This window comes from Pelophylax lessonae (genome assembly GCF_965119305.1).
Source record: "Pelophylax lessonae genome assembly, chromosome: 1".
In the NCBI taxonomy this organism is placed as follows: domain Eukaryota; kingdom Metazoa; phylum Chordata; class Amphibia; order Anura; family Ranidae; genus Pelophylax; species Pelophylax lessonae.
This window is the reverse complement of record NC_138768.1, coordinates 277,906,059-277,925,956: the sequence shown is the minus strand read 5'-3', so window position 1 is coordinate 277,925,956 and position 19,898 is coordinate 277,906,059. Positions and strand designations below refer to the sequence as shown.

Genomic DNA, 19,898 nt, shown 5'->3' with positions numbered 1-19,898 from the left:
GGATACCTGCCTTCTACACCCTATGGTCACCTTCCAAAGGACTTCCTAGAGATGCGTCGAGACACAGGTACCTTTATCAGTCCTTTGACTCGTACACATGCCTGTTAAGATTACCACCTTTAATGTTAGGGGCCTCAACCACCCGGCCAAACGGGCATCTATGTGGAAAGAGGCATTGAAACTTCATAGTGATGTCTTGTGCATCCAAGAGACACATCTCCAGGCCACGTCTGCGCCGGTAACGGCGCACAGACAATTCCCACATATCTTTCAACCCTCGGCCTCTCAAAAACGCAAAGGTGTCCTCATCGCAATCAGAGACTCGGTAGCCTTTTCCCTGGTGGATACCATCTCCGATCCAAATGGTCGCTATTTGATAGTGATCTGTGAAATCAATAACATGCCATTCACAGTGATAAATGCTTACTCTCCTAACAAGCACCAGATCAAATTCTGGAGGAAAATATTCCACTTGATGACCAAGCATGGGAGGGGCTTCCCAGTGGTGTGTAGAGACTTCAATATCACGTCTGATCCTCAGATGGACACCACCTCCTCTCCTCGCCGCTCTCCACCTGCTTTGCAGCCCCTGCTCCACTCAGTAGATATGTATGATACCTGGAGATGCCTCCACCCGGGAGAGCGGGACTACTCCTTTCACTCCCAATGACATAACTCCTACTCCCGCATAGACATGATACTGGTGGACAAACGTTTGCTGCAACTTGTGCAAGCCTCGGATATTCATACCATTACGTGGTCGGACCACGCACCGGTCTCTGTGGTGTTGTCCGAGTCAGGATCCCCTGGCCCTGCTTTTTTGTGGAGAGCGAACAGTCAGGTCCTGGAATCCTCTCAGCATGCTCCCTACATTGCACAGTGCTTGCGGGACTACTTTTTGACCAATGCAGGTTCCCTATCAGACCCCACAGTAGTCTGGTGCGCAAACAAAGCCTTTATCCGAGGAATTCTTATTCAGCTATGTGCTAGACTTAAGAGGCAGAGGAGCCAGCGGCTGGACCACCTGCTTAAGGAAATTAAGAGGTTAGAACCTCTGAACAAATCTTCCCCATCACAGACGTTGGCTCTTCAACTTACCCGTCTGAGATCGGATCTTAGGCAACTCTTAGTGGAACAACAAGACAAACTCTTCAGGGCTTTGAGGATTTCCCATTACTCAAATGGCAATAAGGCAGGCAAATTACTAGCTCAAAAACTGAAGGCGAGGCAGATCAAAAATAAAATCGCATACTTACTAGACCCTGTTACCAACTCCAAAATTATGAACCCTCAAGCCATCGCCGACTCATTTGCTAAATGTTATAGCTCCCTTTACAACCTAAAAGAGGATCCCTCCACTCCCCAACCCACCGACCAATCCATTTCTGAATTCTTGTCCTCCATAAATCTGCCGCAGCTCACTGCTGCCCAGTTGCAGGAACTTAATGCTCCCATATCCCCTCAGGAACTTGTTAAGGCCATCCGTACATTGCCTGGTGGGAAATCTCCGGGCCCTGATGGCCTACCAAACCTCTACTACAAAAAATTTGCTGATGTCTTATGCCCACATCTGGCCTCGGTGTTCGGGTCGGCTGTCTCCTCTGCCTCCATGCCTGTTGAGATGTTGCAAGCATATGTTGTAACACTGCCTAAGCCTGGGAAAGACCCCACGTCTCCTCCCAATTTTAGGCCCATATCGTTATTAAATACGGATGTTAAGCTGTATGCCAAGGTTTTAGCACTAAGATTACACCCCATTCTGCCTACTTTAATACGAGAGGACCAAGCTGGATTTGTAAAAGGCCGACAGACCTCGGATGCAACGAGGAGAGTGCTGGGTGTGATTGACAGAGCTGGGTCTGGTCGGGTGCCTTCTCCGCTGTTATCTTTGGATGCGGAGAAGGCATTCGACCGGGTCCACTGGGCCTACATGGAGCAGGTGTTGCGGAGGTTCGGTTTCGGAGGTCCTATTATATCCGCAATATTGGCGCTGTATTCCAATCCCTCTGTCAGGGTGTACACCTCCAATATGCTTTCCCAACCCTTTCCCATTACAAACGGCACGAGGCAAGGCTGCCTGCTATCCCCATCGATCTTTAACCTACTCATAGAACCACTTGCAGAGGCGGTGAGGTCCTCGGGGGCCATCAAGTGATTTCGAATAGGTTCACGCCGCCACGTGGTCAATCTCTTTGCAGATGATGTTATCATCTTCCTGACGGACCCTGTTCGATCCCTGAGGGCCACTCATGAGATCCTTCAACGTTTAGCCTCGTATCTTACTACAAGGTCAATTTTTCCAAGTCCCTGATTTTACCAATGTTCGTCCCCCCACACTTGTGTACTACACTGCGTGAACTATATCCCTACACATGGAAGACGCATAGCATTCCATATTTAGGTATCCACCTAACCCCTAAGGTATCCCAGTTGGCTAACGCTAACCTGCCACCCTTGATTGCTAAGATCTCTGCTGAAAGTCATCGTATATCTAAAACTGAACTCACCTGGTCGGGCCGCCTTGCCTCGTTCAAAATTACCCTCTTGCCCCAAATTCTTTATATTTTCAGATCACTGATCGTACCCATTCCACGTAAATACGTTTTGCAGCTTCAGGCCGCACTGAAGGGATTGGTGTGGAGGGGCAAAAGACCGAGGAGCACCCATAATCTGTTGGTCAGGCATTGGTCCGCGGGGGGAATGGGTATGGTGGATATTGGTGACTATCTGTTGGCCTCTCAGTTGGCCCAGCTGCGTTCCTGGGTGTCCCTGACACACGGGACCACCTGGAGCGCAATAGAGGCGGACTTCTGTACCCCCTTGTCCCTGCGGTCGGTGCTCCTGGCTGACAGGTGGAGACCTTTCCCTCTACGAGCCCTGCCGTTGGCAGTCCGGGCCTCCCTCCTGGCGTGGAGGAAATTTGCCTCACTTCCATTTGGGCCTTCATCGTTGGTGAGAGTCCCCGTTCCGCTCAAGGTTTTAAAACTGGTGATACCACACGTTTCTCTTGGGAGTTGGACGGGGCGAGGTTTGTCAACCGTGGATGACCTTCTGATCAAAGACTCCCTCAAACCTTTCCCCCAACTGCAACTTGAGTTTGGGCTCCCTGGCCATGAATACTATTTATACATCAGAATTGCACACCTGCTCCGCACATTATCGTCTCCGCATATCTATCTGCCCTCCTCTGGCTGGTTGTATCTCATAGGGGCCTTGCGCTCCACTAAGGGGACTTCCTTGTTTTATAACTGCTTTCAGCAAAAACTGGACTTTTGCAAGACTCCCCCCTTGGAGAAGTGGGAGGTGGACTTGGAGGAAAAGTTTACGGATGACCAATGGCGCTTTGCTCTCCGCTCCATCAGGTCTGCCTCCTCCTGTGCCAACCATTGGGAGCTCTCCCAAAAAATAAACTTGAGATGGTACCTTACCCCCTATCGCCTCTCTAGGTTCGTCCCAGAGTACTCGCCTTTGTGCTGGAGGGGCTGCGGGGAGACAGCCAATATCAAACATGTATTTTGGTCATGTAAAAATCTAACTAGCTTCTGGAACAAACTGTTCACAGTTATTTCGGCCATTACGGGAGTGCTCACCCGCCCCTCTCCGGCACTGGCGATCTTAAACTTGGGTATCGACCGCTTCCCCAAGGACTGTTGGAACGTGGTTACACACATCCTCTTAGCTGCAAGGAGCACCATAACCCGACAGTGGAAGGCAGATGAGACACCCAAGGTGTCTGCTGTACTAGAACTGGTAAAGACCAATCAGGCATATGAGGAGGTATTGGCCCGCAAGGCGGGTAGAGGACAGGAATTTGACACACAATGGTCCCTATGGCATTCCTGGTTATCTGATAACTGAGACCTATATTATACTTATGTAACGGTTCAATTCTTAGAGTACCTACGCTGAAATGTGCATTTATGACTTCCTATGAGCTGACCCCCCCCCCCCCCCCCATCCTTCCCTTTCTCTTTCCCCCTTGCTCCCCCTCCCCACATGTTATATTGCATTCTTGTTCTTTTCCAGACTCGGCAGTGGGTGCTCATAACTCGAGTAGTGCTAACCTTGCTGACTATGTTAATATCCGCAAATCCCCTCAGAGTGGACACATACCCCTCTAGCTGTCTCCCTTCCTCTCTCTCCACTCCTCCTTCCCTTACACTCCTCTCTATCCCTCTTCCTATCCTCCCTCCCCCCTTTCTCCTTCTTCTTCTCCTCCTATCTTCTTCTTCCCCCCCCTCCCCTTCCTCGCCACCCCCCCTATCCCTCCCCCCCCCACTTCACTCTTCCTTGCGACTTGATCTCCCCCTCCCCCCTCTCTCCTTTCCTTTTCCTCCTTCCCCTTCCTCCCTCTTCTTTCGCTCTTCCTCCTACCTCCTTTTCTCTCTTCCCCCCCCCCTCTTCCCTCCCTCCCACCCCCTCTTCTTCCTCCCTCTCCCCCCCCCCCTTCCCAAAAGAGTACTACCTTGATACGGTCATCATGTTCCGCTCATGTATAATGCGGTTATCAATGGTATTAATGATATCTTATCTCATTGTTCGCAACAATGTTGTGTCTGGACTGTTCGAGTTGTACCCTGAATGCAAATGCAAATGTATCTGTTATCTATCGTTTTATACTGCTTTGTACTATCTTGCTGTATTGTAAAATTTTCTTTCAATAAAAACTAATGAAAAAAAAAAAAAGAAAAGGCCTCTTATGAGCCGAGACATGATGATGACATGACATGATGCCCTTGGTAGCCTGCGGAAGAAGAGTACTCCTCCCCCCTGTGAGACCCTTCATGATGTCATCCAAGGAAGCCCCAAACAGACAATCCCCTACAAGGTGGGGGAGATCAGATAAGGCATTCTTAAAAGTCTGATCTCCAGACCAGCATTTCACCTAGATAATATGCCTAAGGACCACCGCTGATACCGACAGCCTAGAAATCAAAGGAACCGCATCAAAAGAGGCATCACAGATAAACTGTAGCCCCTGGACCAACTGATCCGCCAGCTTTGCAAAGGCAGGGGGAAGTGGTTTCTTCTCCAGGTCCCTGCGTAAAAGTTTAGCCCACTCGGTCGGAGTTTGCGACACCAGAGCAATATACTAAGCTCACCCGGAAAACATAATCAGGGGAAGGACGCCAACCAAGGGCCTACGAATGGACCCTGCAAAAAAATAAGAGGGTCGCCCTCTGAGCCCCTCCATAGAGACATGCATAATAGGAAATAGCCCCTTAAACGGAGGGTAGTGCTTCAGCCACCCTCACTGGAGCCGCCCGAAATAGCTCCCAATCAGTAGGCCAAAAAGCCACGGCCTAAATATTTAGCCGGATCCGACCACGTGAGGAACGACCTCCGGATGCTAAACCATCACAACAACTGCAGCAGGGAGCCCAGAGGACATCCCTGCCCTTGTCACCAACCCCCAGGGTGGCGAGAAAACCTGCTCAACCCCCTGTTGCGCACCCGGAAAAAACCCGGTCAGCAGCAACTCAAACAAGCCCTCCTTAAGAGCATGTGGCAAAAGCCAGCTCATTACCTCACCCAGGGAGGGGGATTGGAAGACTCACAGTGACCACCAAAATTTTAGGGGGGTTGGGGGTAAGGAGGGGAACCCAGGGATCCCACCGTTCCAGGGAGGGGCCAACGTCCACCACGTTCAACAGTCCAGGGGAAGAGGGGGGACAGCTACTTATCATAAAAGCAACAGGGTGGGCACCGCTCCTGACAGACCACCGTTCCATTGGAATGTGGGTGGCTGTTGGCCAAGAGGAACGCTGCGACTCAGGCTGAGGCCAGGTCGTATGCGCCCTCCTGAGACGTTTAACTCGTAGGCCAGCCCCCGTCCACTTGGGCTATGTCGCGGTCGACCTAGCGCTCGCTGAGGCCTGCTCTCGCTCGCTGGCCAGACTGTGAGGACCCTCTGGATCTAGATTATGCAGTCTGTCTCACTGTCCGGCAGTTCATTGTAGATTCTCACAGGAACAAAATAACAAAGATAGGAAAAAGACCAGCAAGGAACTAGGTCCTAACTCCTGACTAGGCAGAAAAAAGTGCCTATAGCTAAGAGTCTGAGTATACTCCCTGGGAGTGCCCCAAAGGCGTAGTCAAGCTTTTTCCTGCCAAGTGTCCTACTCCTGTAGGTGGCAGTATAACCTAATGGTGAAGAAGATAGGGAGCTGTGTCCGTCAATGAACAAAAGAGAAAAAGGCACTATTTTTTGTCACAATAAAGATTTAAATATGTATTACCTTCTGAAGCCTTTGTTGGCATTCTGTTGCTTTACGTTTAAACTCCTCTGCAGCAACTCTAGACTCTCTTAGCTCTACTTCATACAGGTCGCTACGCCTGCGTGCAGCAGACAGGTCTTCTTCTAACTGGTGCATCATCAGCTTCATTTCTTCCAACTGGGCTTGAAATTCCTAAAAGACAAACAATTGATGGCAAAAGAGTAGTATGTAAGTATGATAGCAAATATAGTCACAGTGTCAGTGGGAGTATTCATTTCAACAACAGTCAGAAAGCCAGACCTGCTCTGTCAGCTGACTAACTAGCTCTACCCAAATTCTTTTGGTGCAAAGGAAGTCCACATGCCATTCTTTTGGGACACCTTCCCTTTTCCAAGGCAGAACATGTGACAAAGCTGACTTGTCTGGATTACGACAGAGCCTAAGGCCCCTGACATATGAGATTACTCCACCTATTTAAATTAGGAAGTATATTATATTCTGGCAATGGCAGTCTGACACTATGATTTTGATGCCCAATAGAAGTGGAAGTAGTAAAAGCAACAGTTCTGCCCAAAATGTCCAAAGAGCTCCTAAATATCCCCTCTAGTCTAAAGCACCCGCTTATATTTTATTTTCCCCACTTGCATCTCCTGAAATGAGCCATTAAAGCAGCTGTAAACACTAACTTAAAGCCCCACTTGGGGAAAAATATGACCTGCATCATTCTCTAACCCAGTGTTTCTCAAACTTTTATCAGTCAAGGCACGCTTAAAAATTGTAGACAATCTCGAGGCACCCTCCAAAATATGAACAGTCTTGAGGCACCCCATTCCAAAATGTAAAAACTATTCTGATAATTTTACATAATGCAGCAACTTCAATACATGTAGGACACACAATGTTAAAGGCGATTTATTCTTTCAAAGCAAATTACACTTTTGCAAACCGGTACGGACTAGCATTCCAATATTTCTCTTCTTATCGACGGATGATGCCATTGGTCCATAACAGGTTGGCAGCTGAAAGGTTGTAATGGTGTACAATGAAAACCTGTGGCTTTGTGTAACTAAAAGACAGGTTTCATCCACCCACCAGCTTGTATATAATTTTGGGGCAATTTTTAGGTGTTTTGTCGGGGCACCCCTGAAGAAACCTCAAGGCACCCCTTGAAAAAGGCTGCTTTAACCCATCTTGTAGGGTTTTTATTTTTCAGTACCTTGTGAAGCAAGTTTATTGTCACCTAAGTCCATCATCCAGTTCCCTTGCTGGTGCAGTTTTCAAGTGTGGGGTCTGCTATTTCGACGCTGAGGATGTGAGTCATTAACACTTAAAGTGTTACTAAACCCACAACAGTAAAATCAGTCTGTATATGCAGTAACTCATACTTGTTATACTCACTGTGGAACCTATGGGGTTAGTCCTCTGCATTGTGTAAAAAAAAAAAAAAAAAAAGGCTGTTTAAACCTGTCTTCTCCAGCCCTTCTTTCACTGTCCCAAATCCATCTGCTGATAGAACAGAAGAGGAAGCACTCTGCACATGCTTAGTTTGGTGTGTATTGCTAGATAGTTTTTTTTCTCCCTTGGGAGGGTGTATGTGATCACCACTGGACCCTCCAGACAGAGGGTTATGCAGCCTTATAGCATAGTCAGAGGAGAATAAAAAATGCTCCTACAAGCTTTAGCCAGTGCTCGGCCAGACACGGATAAAAGTCACAAGACTGCTATATACCGCTGATGAGAAAAGGTATTTAGCAGTTTATATTTACTAAAATAATTGCCTTTCTATGTTCTGTGTACTGTAGGAGACCAGATATAGTGATTGCAGGGTCCTGGGTTTAGTAACACTTTAACTTTCTCTTCAATACTAACTCCCTAAACTACTGATCTTAGCCTCAAAACCCAACACTGGCTAACTAAACACCTAAGCTTCTTTCTGATTCATACCTTATCCAGTGGAGGGAGACTATATGCTGAACAGATAACATGTCCCACTTTGAAATACAACAGTGCCAAAAAGGGAATTGCAAAAAAAGTTTAAGTTTTAACAGAGAAAAATCAGAGCAAGGTATATAAATGTATTGTGCACTTCCAAATTAGGCAGTATTTTGTTTAAGGAAGTCAAGGTAGTGTATGTCAGTCGTCTTAAAATGGCATAAGTGAGGTCCCTCCCTGGGAGATTTCTGAACTAATTAATACAGGAGATAGATTGTACCTGCTCCTTAATATCCTGCAACTTTCTGCTCTGTTCTCGGATGTCATGTAGGAGCTGCAGAGCTTTGTCATCCTCCTGGGAAACCTCCATTCGGGCCTGCTCCAGGCTGCGCTTTAAACTCTGCAACATTTAAATGCATAATACATTTGATTATACTTATTAGGAAGGAACAGAAGCCATGTTCAAAAATATCATACACATTATTAAAATCGGCTCAGAATTGCAAAACTCCTCCAAAAATTAAAACATTCTAAATAGAAATAAAGACAAGTGGTATCATGAACATAAACCAGATACAGTATATGTTAAAGTGATCCTTTAACCATAGAAAAACCACAGCTGGCTGCTATATGCAATTTCTTCAATAAGTTCCTAATTTTCAGCCCCTTGGAAGTTGTTCAGAATGGTTGAAGGTTCCTCAAACTTGGACTCCTGCCTGCCTCTGACATGCATAATAATGAAACTTTCTTCTAGCCAACTACGCTCTCAAACACAGGAATAGAACCCCCATCTACATGAACCCTAAAGAAAATTTTTTTGCAGGAGAGCCCCCTCTTTTGTGAATAGTTGAATAAAAAGCAAATGTAGGTAAAAACTTTCCCTGCCAATGTGATAAAGGGTGTATGTAAAAATATGACATCTGTGGTTATGATAAATAGTAAGTTAAAAATAGGAGAAAAAGGGAGGACTTATTATTCATGAGTATGTAGGCTTAGTGAGTGGTACTACAGCTTGCTGAATGCTCTTTAAACCATTAAAAAAAATAGATTTTTGTCTTACCGTAAAATCCTTTTCTCTGAGGTTCACTGACAGACACAGCTTCAAGTCTTCAGACCATTGGGCTTATATTCTCTCTCTCTAGGAGTAGGACTAGGCGGAAACCTTTTTGGTTACTCCCCTGGGACAGTCCCAGAGGGTATACTATCACTTCCTGCTGTAGGACTCCAGTTTGTAATAACCAGTATCAGAAGAACAAATAACTTAACACCAAAAGAGGGGCGGATGCAGTGTATGTCAGTGAATCTCAGAGAAAAGGATTTTACGGTAAGACAAAAATCCAGTTTTCTCTTTCGTTCACTGACAGACACAGCTTCAAGTCTTCCGACCATTGGGATGTCCCAAAGCAGTGTCAAAATGAGGGGTGGGAAAAAACACAGCAAACATAGAATTCCCGACAAGGCTAAACATAGCCAACCAGGTAACAACAGGAGCTCAACTAGGAACAACTGGAACTCACCACCAGGAAAAATTTTCACCCTCAAGAAGCGGAAGCCTCCGCAACCGCAGCCTGCAAAACTTTGCGGCCAAAGTACATACACCTTTTTTTTTTTTTTTAATTTTGTTTATGTGTGTACAAACGACCAAGTAGCCACCTTGCACACCTGAACTACTGATGCCTGATGACGGAAGGCCCAGGAGGCACTAAGCGCCCTTGTAGAATGCACTTTACAGGGAAAGGAGGAAAGCGACCCTTAATGGAGTGGGCCTGCACCACCGTCTTTCTGATCCAAATGGAAATGGTCACAGCAGATGTGGCCTGCCCCTTACAAGGTCCATCCGTAAGAACAAAGAATCTGATTTCCTAATCAGTTCAGTCATTGCCAGGTACACCCGAATCGCCCTAACCACATCTAAAGAATGTAAGGCAATTTCCTTAGGATGTGTAGGCTTAGGACATAGGGGCAGTAGCACAATGTCTTCCAGGGACAACCCCCCCCCCCCCCCCCCCGCAGCAGCTAGGTACGACAGCGGCATCACCCACCGCTCCTCCAGCCCAGCACCATGCAGCCCCCCTACCCAATTCCACCCATGCCCCCAAAGGGGGCCAGGGGGACAGATGAGGCCACCAACTTATGGGGAAATCCGGAAAAGGAGAATGGGGAAGCACAAGAGGGAGGAAGGGCCCAGGAGGGCCTACCCTCCCGGGGAGGGGGGGGGTGCCCGCGACCACCCCAGCAATTCCGTAGGAAAGGAGGGGGGCACTACTCACCATGCCACTGTCACCAGACGGGCCCCACTCCCAGCAGTCCACCTCACCATCTTGGAATGGGGGTGCTGCGGCCTGAGGTACACTGCAACTTGGGTCATGACTGTTGTCGTGACCAGGGCTATGCGACCTCGCGAGGTGTTTCACTTGCCGGTCAGCCCCCATCCAGTGGGGTTACTGAAGAAAGGAAAACGCTGCTCCAGGTGTACAGTGTGCAGTAATTGCCAGGAGATAGGATATCCCATAGAGTGCTGGCCCCGGCCCGCCTCCGTGGGAACACTTGTAGAAAAAGAAATAGCCGCACATCCAGGGATTCCAATAAATTTCAAATACCTTTAACTCCAAAATGTTGCAAGTAATGACACCAAAGACACCAACATGAAGTCTCGTAGATGCGTTTCACACATACATCTTGTGCTTAATCATTACTTGCAACATTTTGGAATTAAAGGTATTTGAAACTTATTGGAATCCCTAGATGTGCGGCTATTTCTTATCCAGTGGGGCTATGTCGCAGCCAACCTAGAGCGGAGCTAACAGTTGGGTCGTGCTCGTAGGCCAGACTGGGAAGACCGTAAGGATCTAGGATATCCAGTGCGTCAACCAGTCTAGCTGTTGATTGTAGTTCACACAGGAATAGTTGATTGTAGTCCACACAGGAGCAGAAATAATAAAGAAAAAGTAAAAAATTCCATTTAAATAGGAAAAAATGCCAGGACCGCAGATCCCAGCCGAGAGCCAGGTCCTTACTCCTGACTAGGCAAAATAAACTGGTGTCCTACAGCAGGAAGTGATGGTATACCCTCTGGGTATACCATCACTTCCTGGGCCTAGTGCTACTCAGAGAGAGAGAGAGAGAGCATAAGGGCATCCTCTGGGCCTAGTGCTACTCAGAGAGAGAGAGAGAGCATAAGCCCAATGGTCTGAAGACTTGAAGCTGTGTCTGTCAGTGGACGAAAGAGAAAATGGGATTATGAACTTACCATAAAATCTATTTCTCTGATGTTCATGGACTTACACAGCTCCTCATCTTCTTGACTACGTGAGTTATGCTGCCCCCTACAGCAGTAGGACACTAGGCAGGAAAGAACTTGACTATGCCTATCGGGCAGTCCCAGGGGGTATACTCACACTCTCTGCTATAGGTACTCAGTTTTGTTACAAGCAGTGTCAGAAGAAAAAACCCAAACTTCATAGAGGGGTGGCTGCTGTGTCCGTCAATGAACATAAGAGAATTAGATTTTACAGTAAGTCAAAAATCCCATTTTCTCTTTCGTTCACTGACTGACACAGCTCCTCATTCTCCTGATTATGTGGGACATCCTGAAGCAGTGTCAAACATGAGGGGTGGGAACAGCAAGAAAAAAAAAATACTTCCCAAGGCCAAACACAGCCAACCAGGTAACATGGAGCTCAACCATAAAACAACTGGAGCTCACCTAAAAAAAATAAAACACCCTCAAAGAGAACCAAATCCTCTAAACAGCAGCCTACAAAACCTTGCGGCCGAAGGAAGCATCCACAGATGCCCACACGTGTGCACAGACGACCAGGTAGCCGCCTTGCAAACCTGCATCACTGACGCCTGATGACGGAAAGGCCCAGGAGGCACTGAGCGCCCGAGTAGAGTGCGCCTTACCAAGGAAAGGAGGAACTTAATGGAATAAGCCTGAACCACAATCTGTCTGATCCATCCGGAAATGGTCGCAGCAGAAGAAGCCAATCCTTTGCCAGGTCCATCCATGAGGACAAAGTGAGTCTGAGTTTCTAAAAGACTCCGTGGCTGCCAGGTACACCCTTATTGCCCAAACCACATCCAGGGAATGCAAGGCAATTTACTTAGGATGCTTAGGCCTGGGAACCAGGGAGGGCAACAAAATGTTTTCATTCAAATGAAAATCAGAGACGACCTTTGTAAGGAACGACGGACATGGACGAAGAATCACCTTAACCCTGAGGGATTCACACCACGCAATGTACGTCTTCCAATACAATGGTAAATCTTCCAAGTAGTAGATTTTCTAGTTTTTAACAGCATAGGATTTACCAAGTCAAACAACCCTCTATCCTTCAGCACCTGGCTTTTAACAGCCATGCCGTTAAAGCCAGCGACTGTAAAGAAGGATGGAAGATTGGCCCTTGCGACAACAGATCTTCCCTGAGAGGAAGTCTCCAAGGAGCACCGGCGACCAACCATACCAGATCAGCGTACTAAGACCGGCGAGGCCAGACTGGAGCCACTAGGATGACCATAATCCCTTCTGCCCCGATCTGGCGCAGGAGTTTTGGCAGAAGCTTGAGAGGAGGAAAAGCGTAAATCAGACGATACCGACTCCAAGGAGCCACTAATGCCTCTGCGGTGTCAGCTAGAGGATTCCGGGACCATGCCACAAACGGAGGGAATTGTTCTGCCCATCTTAGAATGCCGGCTACTTCCCGAGCCGCCAGGACACTTCTCGTGCCCCCTTGGTGATTGACATAGACCACGGCCGTAGCATTGTCTGGTTGAATCTGTACTGGACACCCCTGGAGACGACATGTCCATTGATCTAGTCAGAGTCTGATCGCTCAGAGTTTCAGTACATTGATCAGTAGCCTGGACTCTTCCAGAGTCCAGACCCCCTGAGCACACTCTGCCGAGGACACCTCCACACTCGGACAGGCTGGCGTCCTTGGTGACGACTGTCCAGTACAGGCGAAGAAACGATTTGCCCTGAAGAAGTGACACCAAATCAGGGACCCCCTCGTACTCCGGCTCAACCAGATCAGATTGTCTAGAGACTGAGGATTCTTGTTCCATTTCACCAGAATCTCTTTATGCAGAGATCTTGTGTGGGACTGTGCAAACGGAACCGGCTCGAAGGTAGGCACCATCAGGCCCAGTACCCGCATGCAAGACCCGAAGAGATAACTGTCTGCTGGACAGCAGAAGCTGAATTGCATCCTGCAATTTCTGAAGTTTTTCCAGAGGAAGAAACACTCTGCTACGGCTGAGTCCAGAGTCAGACCCAGATAGTCCTGTCTTGTGGACAGACCCAGAGCAGACTTCTGAAGATTTAGAATCCAACCAAACTCCCTCAGAGTTCGCAGAGAATCCCCCAAGTTGTCTAACAGAGCAGTCGAAGACTCTGCTTGCAAAAGCAGATCATCCAGATACCCCAATACTGCTATCCCTCGCTGACGCAACAATGCTAGTACCGGGGCCAATACTCTTGTGAAGACCAGAGGCGAGGCCAAAGAGTAACACCACAATCTGATAATGATCCTCACCCACGGCAAAGCGGAGGAAGCGCTGGTGGGCGACAGGCGTATTGGGATGTGTAGGTAAGCGTCCTGGATGTGGATGGAGGCGAGGAAATCCCCCTGATGTAGAGACGCCCCCACTGTGCGAATTGATTCCATTCTGAACTTCTGTACCCGCACAAAGCAGTTTAGCGCCTTGAGGTCCAGAATTGGACACAACTTGCCCTACTTGCTGGGAACTGTAAACAGGTTTGAGTGAAAACCTTGAAATGGTTCCAATGTCAGAACCGGGACAATCACCCCCTTAAAGTAACAAGTCTTGCACTGCCCCAAAGAGATCCCCTAACCAATCTGGGGACAAGTGCAGGTTGGAAGGGAAGAACCTGTCCGGAGGATATGATCGAAACTCGATCTTGTAGCCGGAGAGAATGACTTTGTGGACCCACTTGTCCTTTATCAGATACTGAGATACTGAACTTTGGGTTTTCACTATCTGTAAACCATAAACATCAAAAAAAAGAAATGCTTGAAATATATCACACAGTTTGTAACACATGTATATAAAACATAGAAGTTTTACTTTTTGAATTGAATTACTGAAATACATTTATTTTTTTGATGATATTCTAATTTTATGAGATGCACCTGTATATCAGCATGAGAAAAGCACACCTAAACAAGCTATAACAACAATGCAGACGTTGTCCAATAATTATCCAAAAGGGTAAAGCAATGAAAGAGGCAAACTGCACTTAACCAAAGCGATCAGGGATTTTTAGTGGGACTGGAACATTGTGGCGAATAGATCGGACACCTGACATTTTTGACACTTTTGGGGGGACCAGGGACATTACTACGGTAATCAGTGCTAAAAAATATGCACTTACTGTAATAATGACACTGGTACGGAAGGGGTTAACACCAGGGGAAATCAAAGGGTTAAATGTGTCCCTATGGGGTGCTTTCTAACTGTGGGGGGGATGGGATTTCTGCATGAACACAGAGACCTGAGTTCCTAAATAAGAGGAACAGAAGTTCCCTGTGTTCATAACTGACAGATGAGGAGAGATAACATCGCTCAGGCTAGTCAAAGTCCACGATCCAAGGTGGGTGCCGAACCTTGGCTCGCCACCAGGAGAAGCATGAAAGAAGAAAACGGTCGCACACCACCACGGAATCCAATGAAGAAAAGTTCTTTATTCACATAAGTGGCACAAGGTAAAGCAGGGTAGGACAGTAGACGCGTTTCACACGACTGCTACGTGCTTGTTCACTAAACTGTTGGTAGTGAACAAGCACGTAGCAGTCGTGTGAAACGAGTCTACTGTCCTACTATGCTGTACCTTGTATGTGTATAAAGAACTTTTCCTCATTGGATTCCGTGGTGGTGTGCGACCGTTTTCTTCTTTCATTCATAACTGACAGAACAGCAGTCTGCCGTGTTTACAATGGCAGACCGCCATTCTGTCTCCACGGGTAGCAATCAGTGCCGCTGGACCATATGAGCAGCTTACCCTGTAGCGAATAGAAGCGCTTGCCCCCGCTAGCGGTCCCGCGAAGCGACATACAGGTATGTCGTTTTGCGGGACAGAGCCAACCTGCCGCAGTAAAACTGGGGTGCGCAGTCGTTAAAGAAGTCTGCTTCTACAGGCTCTGGTAGTCTACTGTAGTAAGAAACGCACTGCCCGCTTTCTATTGGAGCACTCAAGGTTGGGATGAAAATGCAGAGGACCCGTCGAGAAACCTTGGAGAAGAGTTTTTTGGTCAAGACTGCAACCAAATCCAGTATAAATATGACACCGCTGTATCTGTCTGTGACCATTACATATGATTTAATAGGGGCAGGTGGCACTCAAACATTGTAAAAGGCCTCTTATTGCTAAATGATCAATGTTTGAGAACAGCTGCAAACACTATTCTTACAAAATACCCTAAAAAAAAAAAACTGTTCAGATTGTGTATTACATCAAAGATGGCAGAAAGTTCATTTGTCCGTGTCCTTTTTTTGCTAAACTACAGTCTAAACATCATGACTACCCTGTACATACATGTTATTAGAGGGTGTACAAAAAGCTGAATATTTTAACTCTGGGAGACTAGCAAAGCAAAGCAGCAGTGGTGAGGTCTACTTACAATGTTAAAAAAAGCTTGCAAAAGTTTGGAATCAAGATTCACTCTTAAAGCGGAATTTCACTCTCTTAGTTGACTATTTTTAACCCTTGTGCAGCTAGCATAAATAAAAATGTAGGAAAGTATAGCATATTTCTTTTAAACGTTTTGTTTTTACATTTCTTTAGTTACTTCCTGGTTTCCAGGCATAGACAAATTATATCATTCATCACAGGAGTCGTCAGAAGGGGTTTTCTCAGCTAAGCCCACCCTCCTGCTTGCATGCCTGAGCTAAGGGCAGATGGATTCTAGGAAGTAAATGCTACAGGAATCATTTGCCCTTACTTAGAATGGCCATAGCCAGACATGCTAGGGGTGTTTATCAAGATGATTTCTCAGCAAAATAAAGCATTAAAGGAGACATCCAGCCTAACATTAAAATCACTACATCTAAAAACTAACATATCTAACCCCGTAAAGAAGAAAACAGTATACATACCCTTTCTGAAGCCGACCTGACTCGATCCCACGCTGAGCTGTCAGTCGCGGCTTCCCTGTGGAGTTGGATGCAGAGGAGGCAGCAGACAACAGAAGCCCCATAGTAACTTTATGGGTGAAGTCGGTTCCCATCCATTTCACAGCCGTTGTCGGCTGTGTCCTCTGCAGAGCTTTGCCGCTGGAAACCAGACTGGAGCGGCTTCAAAAAAGGTATGTATGCTGATGTCTTCTTTACAAGGTTAGATAGGTTAGTCTTAGATTGTGGATGTTTATAGATGTAGTGATTTTATGGTTAGGCTGGACTTCTCCATTAAGACAAAGATAGATGTGTTTGCTTCAAATATTAAAAATGAATTAAATAGCGTTCCTGGTTTGTGGTGCACAGAAAGTGCGTAGATCTGCTTTAAGAACTATTAGCTACAAATTTCCTAGAATTTTACCTTCAATATTTAAAATTCAATAAAAAAAAAAAAAATATTCAACAGAAAGCTATGTCCACTTTTTATATATCTAATTACCCTTTATGCTTAAAAAAAAAAAAAAATAAAAAACAGAAATATTGACACTGCTTTTTATATATTACACTTAAACACAAAACAACAAGGAGCCAGCTGGTAAAGTAAATTCAAAGGTAGAGTAACAGATTCCAGCTGTCATATTTCTAATGTAGGTTAAAAAATGAAAGCCAACATTTGAAAAACTCATACAAATAACACATATGCTTTTCTCCAGTACATGCCAAGCTGGCGAGTGTTCATAAAAAAACACCAATGTGCAGTATCCGAGTAACCAGCAAAAAGCAAATTTAGATTAGCAGGTCTCTGATTGATTGTTGTAGGTTACTGCATATTATGGATACTTTTACATTGGTATTAAATAAAGCCTTAATGACTCTTATCCACCTTGAGACCCACTCTAAGCAATCTATGGAGTATGTGGGCATTATAACCAGTAACGGATATGCTCTGATGCTCACGCTGCATTCTGTGATGTAGGTTGCCAGGTCTTGTTCCAGGAGAGATCTCTGGGTTTCAGATGCTTTTAATTCAACTTCTTTCTGGCTGAGAACAGCCTCCACTTCAGACACCCGACGATGTAGTCGAGTCATTTCTTGCTCCATCTGTAACATATACAAAATGAAAAAAGGGATTTAACAAGCTCACACTGGGAGCCAAAACCGGCGCCTAAAACTCAGAACAACATATTTCCACAACTAGTGCACAGAACTGGTCACAGCGAGCTCACTTCTTCTAATGGTGGGCTCACAAAGTCATCCACAGGATTGATGTTCACATATACACACAGTCCGAAGAAAATCCCCACAGTACACAGGTTTTCAATAAGATAGTCATTTTCACCTGCTTGTGTCCCTTCAGTATTATCCCAAATCCAGCTCTGATGAGAAGACGGTTTGCCTCATCATCACATAAATCAAGAATAAACCATATGAGTCCTTCATAAAGTCTCCAATATGTGGGGGTAATCAGATTCCAGCCAGTTTCTTTGCCCAAGATCATAAGTTATGTACAATGAGTAAAGTTTAAGGATTTATATGCACAAGGCCTTAAAGTTTATTTTTATTTGAGAAAACTGAAAGACCTCATAGAAATCAGATTATAGTTTCCACCGATGGAGAAAGTTGTCCTCCTCACCCAAACAAGAGGCTTCCTAAACACGATTTAAGGTGGGAGATCCAGAGAACTCTCTTGAGACTTTAGAGAATAAAGAGGGCTTTCAAGCTGAGGGCATCTGTATGTTGGCAGTGTTGCTGGAAAAGTGTTCTACGCCCCAAAAGTTTATAACAATTTCTTGATCCCCAGGAATGCACTGGAAGGAAATTTCTGCGGCAAACAGGAAGGCCAAGCGCTGGTTTAAATACCTTGTGGCATTTGTCTTGTGTGTCCTGTAGTTCTTTGCTCTTGAGAATTAACTTCTTCTCCATGGAGCTCGTCTTGGCTGGAGAGTCCAAGCCAGACAGAATAGACCTACAGTAGGAAACAAAGAAATACTAATTTTCAGGAAAGCCACATGATTAGCATTCCATTTATTCAAAAATGCAAATATCTTCATGGACAAATTTGCTCATCTTCAGACCGCGCACAACTCAATCATCATTAATCACCATAAAACAAAAAGATCCATCCATCCTGCAATCAGATAATTCTATGTAAACCCTTGTTAATTTTATTTCCAGCTCCACTCATTACCATTTATTACTAACAAACAATTGTCCATCAAACTACCATAAATGCAACATCACCTACATCATACTCCACCAGTTTCTTAGGATGGGCAAATCTTAGGCTGGCCATACACAATGCGAATTTGTTTCCTGCAACTGCGGGTTGCAGGAGACAAATCCGCATGATTCCCCTATCAACATAGTCAGTGAATATAGCAGCCACTAGCGATAATCGCAAGAGAATCTGGCAGGATGTTTGAACGCAAGTTGAATGATCGATCAACTTGGTACATTCAGCCTGCCCATTAAATGTTTGAATCTTGGCAAATTCAGCAGGATTTGAACCATGTATGGCTGGTCTTAATAAAACAGCAGAGCAGGACATATTCCTTGTACAGGCAGTCCCCGAGTTACAAAATCCAACTCCCAAATGAGTCATACTTACAAATGGAGGGAGACAATAGGAAGTGAGAGTAAATCTACCCCTAGGGAGGGAAATTCACTCCTGTAAGAGTTATTATGGGAAAAAGGTGTCTCCACTAAAGCTTTGTCACCAATCTTTGTTTCCACAACAACCCAAGATTTTCAAAATCAAATTGTCACAGGGGCAGAAAGTGAGGTAAAAACCTTCCGAACAGGGTCACAGACAGCAAAGCAAACATTATCTGGGGTGTTAACCCTTCCCTGTGCTATTCAAAACATAAATGTATTATTTTTATTTTTTTGCAGGAGTTACACTTAAAAAATTTACCTGTTCTAACTTACATACAAATTCAACTCAAGAACAAACCTACAGAAACTATCTTATGTGTAACCTGGAGACTGCATGTACAATAATAGATTGTAAAACTTATTTTCAGTAGAGGAAAACATCTCAGATGATGTGTCATCACCTGTGTGGTGCAAGCAACAATATTACTAAAAGAATGTTCATTATGAAATAATGGGAATAAGATGCAAGACTTTCAGATTTGAGTTCCTTCCTTAGGCAATATGCAAATATATCAATTGTATAATGCCTGAAGAAGAGATCCAAGTCCTGAAAGCCTGCATGTTGAGTAACTTAAAGTAGTTGTAAACCTTTACATATACAGTGAAGTGACTGGCCCCCGGTAATACACAGAGATGAAACAAATCATCCTGTACAAGCTGTACTTGATTATCTGTAGTCTTCTCTTCTCTATAGCCATTTATAGTGCAGAGCTTATACAGCTTACGTCTGAACTTTCAGAAAATATGGAGCTACAATTTCAATCTGCAGAGCTCAGTGAGAAGTGCTGAGGGCTGATTGGAGGGACGGAAAGGCGACTCTTCTCCTCCCCCCCCCCCCCCCCTTTCACACAGTGCTAAGGAAAAGAGCAGAGGTTGTCAGTCACAAGTTGTGTGCTGGAGCTCCTTCCCCATCACCTTTTTTCTCTCGGTGTCCGGAAACTTGTCATAATTGACTCA

General features: G+C 45.6%; 1 protein-coding gene across 5 annotated transcripts in view; it reads right to left on the bottom strand.

The window, feature by feature from the left end:
• The window catches only part of CIT (citron rho-interacting serine/threonine kinase), a 429,539-nt gene that overhangs the window by 287,258 nt on the left and 122,383 nt on the right, over positions 1-19,898 (bottom strand). For 3 of the 5 annotated variants that reach the window (XM_082258872.1, XM_082258873.1, XM_082258874.1), the window contains 4 exons: positions 18,147-18,252; positions 17,244-17,387; positions 8,431-8,550; positions 6,240-6,410 (listed from right to left, as the gene is read on the bottom strand). In XM_082258872.1, coding sequence (XP_082114998.1) covers positions 6,240-6,410; positions 8,431-8,550; positions 17,244-17,387; positions 18,147-18,252 — 541 coding nt within the window. Of the gene's footprint in view, positions 1-6,239; positions 6,411-8,430; positions 8,551-17,243; positions 17,388-17,512; positions 17,966-18,146; positions 18,253-19,898 lie in introns of those variants that run through there. The other 2 variants (XM_082258875.1, XM_082258876.1) reach the window with 2 other exon arrangements.